General features: G+C 39.7%; 1 protein-coding gene across 1 annotated transcript in view; it reads right to left on the bottom strand.

The window, feature by feature from the left end:
- Window positions 1-2,147: 2,147 nt before the first annotated feature.
- The window catches only part of LOC106810844 (trypsin-7-like), a 42,034-nt gene continuing 40,157 nt past the window's right edge, over window positions 2,148-4,024 (bottom strand). The window contains exons 5-7 of the mRNA XM_014814311.1: window positions 3,225-3,414; window positions 2,723-2,865; window positions 2,148-2,532 (exon numbers count right to left, since the gene is read on the bottom strand). Of these exons, the coding sequence (XP_014669797.1) occupies window positions 2,383-2,532; window positions 2,723-2,865; window positions 3,225-3,414 (483 nt within the window). The 3' untranslated portion in view covers window positions 2,148-2,382. The remainder of the gene's footprint in view (window positions 2,533-2,722; window positions 2,866-3,224; window positions 3,415-4,024) is intronic.

Here is a 4,024-nt window from a genome sequence, read left to right as displayed (position 1 = left end):
TCAAGTGTGCAGGTTCTTTCTTAAATAAAAATAGAATGTCGTCAAAATAACATGCAATATAGCAGATTCTAGGCATTAATGAACACTGGTCTACTGCTCCTCGGACGATCTTGAATGAGTATAAGCACCATAAAATTATTACAGTGATATGTAGCTATATACCTAAGCATATAAGTATAATCTAAACGAAACTTTGAACTTAATTTATTTAAAAAAGATTGGACAAGCAGCTACGGCGAACAGTATGCGTTTTTTACTTTAAAAGTGCGATTGCAGCACAGACAGGTTTGTTTCGCAGTTACTATGTATACTCATAGATTTCGTGCCATGCTCCAATTAAATTTGCTATGTCAGGGGAGTTTTGGATAGAGCCTTACGTTAGCCTACGGAGCTACGATTACGTTTCCAAAAAATTCATGTTTAATAACATACTATTTCACTAATTTGATAAAAGCTGGACACACAGCTGTACATGTCACGCATGACACATTTTGTCATCGCTTACCATAGGTAGAGGTTTAATTTAATTAGAGTCACATCAGCCGGGGACACCTGAGGATCATAAAAGTGAGACAGCGAGATATATCTTTTATGTCAAGCAACTGCGACGAGTAAGGACTCTATTTAAAAGGATGATTTCTACAAAATACTGTTTCTTTTAGCTGATACGGTGCATGCGCTAACAGAGGTCTTCTATTGTGATAGAGAGGAATTCCGTCTGCCTAGAGAGATGATCAGGGAGATGTTTCATGTCAAGCTACTGATATGTATACGCTCGCTAAATTCAACGTGAAACTAAAGGAAAATTGTTATTTTATATATTGTAAAACAACCAAATTCACAGCTGCACGGGTAACGTAGAACGCTTATCGCTATACGTCGCACAGCGGTATCTTGGAATCAGTGAGGCCACAGGATTTATATTTTGAGTCAAACTACTGCGACGAGTATGCGCTCTCTATTTTACATTAATAATTTCAACAGAAGATCATTTTATTTCGCACATACTGGGCACGCACGACAAGTATTTTGCTGTTGTACAGGATTATTAGCATTTCCCTAAACACATACATCCCAGATTCCAATGAATGCAAACATCAATAGCTATTTATTGTATCATATATACGACATCGGTGACACATCGCAGTAAAACCATTAGTGTACTTCACTAATTTCAATGTAATAATACATCGGAAGCCTTAATGTCAACGACGATAAATGTCCATGTCAATGTCCGTCCGTCAGTCCGTCAGTCCGTCCGTCCGTCCGTCCGTCCGTCCGTCCGTCCGTCCGTTCTTCCATCTATCCAGCCACCATCCATCCACCCACCCATCCATCCACCCATCCACCCATCCACCCATCCACCCACCCATCCACCCATCTACCCACCCATCCATCCACCCATCCATCCATCCATCCATGCATTGGCTGTCGTATTACAGTGACGTAGCTTTTATTTTTTGAAATTAGATCGATAGGCGTATTTAAACTGACAAGTTAATAGTTATTGGTTGATACATATTTCCTACGTTTTAAGTATGTAAATCGGTTCGGTGTTAGAGAGTCACACAAGCGAGGTTTCCGGCCCCTCCCAGAACAGGAAGTTAAAACGAAGAAAATGTAGCATCCGAATGAATATTAGATAAAATGGCACAACATTGAATTTAGCAAAGCAATCTTTGACGTCTATTTGTGAACTATAGGATCGCTGTACCAACGACATGCTGGCGTGGGAACGTGTCTATGCAAATCATCCAAATGGTAAATGTACGCGCCATCGTGTATCTTCTCTAAGCATAGGCGCAGAGAGATTAATAGACAAATACGTGACCAAAATCTAGCCCGACGTTTAAAGCGAATAGTGTATAGTTTGTGTTTTAGAAATTTCAATTATGTCATGTCAGCGCTGAAAGCTGTTAACAATTTCTTTCTTTTCCTCGTCATTCTGAATTGTTCGATTGCGGAATCACGAACGTCATTATTAATCATGTAATCACGACAACAATCGCAGCGTAAATATACGTGTGAATTCTGCATGATAAATTCGTTTTGACACTATAATGCTACGCTTAATTATCAATATTCTCGACACCGGATTTCAATTAGATTGTTTTCGCCGATAAGACGTATATTCAGAACAACTCGTGTAATTTTGCACGATCACTTTTATTAATTACATCAATCACATCAATATTTTAGACATTTGTAACTTTTCAAAGAAAGAACTGCGAATCTCGCTACATCACAGATGGCATCAAAATCATTATATCAGCTGAAGAAAATAAATGTAGGTAAACCAAAACGTGATTAAAGTGTCTGATGAATAACGTGATATTGTAAATTCATATTCGTGTCTTGTCCATTCGCTTCTGTTTAGTCATTCTAATTCATATGCAGCGTGATCCATTCATAGAAGGTAGAGACTCGAGCGTAAACACCAGCGTAGCCTGGACGCGCACAGCCCCTGCCCCAGGAAACCACACCAATCTGCTGCCCTCCGTTCTTGGAAATCATTGGTCCGCCGGAGTCACCCTGAAGAATGAAATCCAAAACACGTATGAGTAACGTCGACTAAAGAATTCATTGCAACAAGCAGGGAAAAATATATGCAACACACGAAAATGCGAATAAAAAACAATTACAGCACATATCACACTAATAGTCATCGTGACAAAACCTATATTTTATATCCTGCTAAATTCATGAGAAGATGTAGGCCTACCTGGCAGGCGTCTTTACCACCTTCTGGGTATCCCGCACACAGCATGTCGTCGGTAATAGAAGATGATCCGTACTGTTTCTTGCAAAGTGCGTTAGTGATCACGGGTACTTGCACAGCCTGGAGGATGTTGGATATATATCCACCTACAATAGAACGCAAACATAAATTTCACGTTGAATAAGAATGAACGCGGGTTGGGGTAGCAAAGAGAATGTGGATGTACGTGCATGCGCGTGCGTGCGTGGGCGTACGTGCATGGGTGCGCCAGAGCGTGTATGGATGTACGTGTGTTCTCTCGCGTATGAGCGATCGTAAGCAATCGTAACGCAAAACTTCATTGATTAATTGACACATTTCTTTTTAAAATGACTGAAGTTCCTATTAAACACATCTTTCTGCAACATTCAAGATTGAATACGTCTTCTCTGACTGCTCTGCATGACTGTATGACCATAGCATGTTATGCTTTCATTGTGAAAGATGCGTTCTTGCGATACGCTACCTTCTCGGACGGAACCCCAGCCAGAAACCATGGCGTCTTCTCCGGCGTAACTTCCGCTGTTTGTTCCTGCCAAACCTATGGGACTGGCGGTTTCAGAATATGAAATGGTGGAGCTCAGAATCATGGTAGCGACGTCGTTATCCATACCATTATAATCGCCGTACGAACCGTGCGTGTGAATCTTTCTCACCTATTTATATAATTTATATAAGTAATCCTATATAAGTACGCTCCCCGTTTTCAAATCAAAATACAACGGATTTAGGATAGATATAATATTACGAACATTAAAAAATTAACGTTTGCTTATTGCATTATATATTACTGAGGGAAATAGCTCTCATTTGTCGTGGGTTTTCATGTTAAGTTCTGAAGTAGACGTGCTGCTCACACAGAGCACTCTTTGTTCAGAGCAAGATTGCATCCGATTATAACCATGGCAAAATATGAACGAAATCACACGTCATCTGCAGCGATATAATTTACACTGGGTACCAGCGTATGTGCATTACTTACGCCTGCCGTATGTCCATCAGTTGTAATATCGGTGATACCATATTTGATAGAGAAGGAACTGACGTAGTTTTCGAACCTGCAATTCATCGTGTTAAACAATCAAATAGCATCTGAAATACGATCTCCAATAATCAGACTAATAGTTTCAACATAATGTTAATGATTCTTACTCATTGTCATTTATCTTAAACGATACATTTTTAACAGAGAGCGTCAGCTTTTGGACGTACATAGTCGCTAGACAGAACAGCAATTGGAATATTAAATAGTTTACGTATAGTCAT

This window comes from Priapulus caudatus, unplaced genomic scaffold (genome assembly GCF_000485595.1).
Source record: "Priapulus caudatus unplaced genomic scaffold, Priapulus_caudatus-5.0.1 Scaffold478, whole genome shotgun sequence".
Classification (NCBI taxonomy): domain Eukaryota; kingdom Metazoa; phylum Priapulida; class Priapulimorpha; order Priapulimorphida; family Priapulidae; genus Priapulus; species Priapulus caudatus.
Note: the sequence above shows the minus strand (reverse complement) of the source record. Positions and strands in the feature narration are given on the sequence as shown.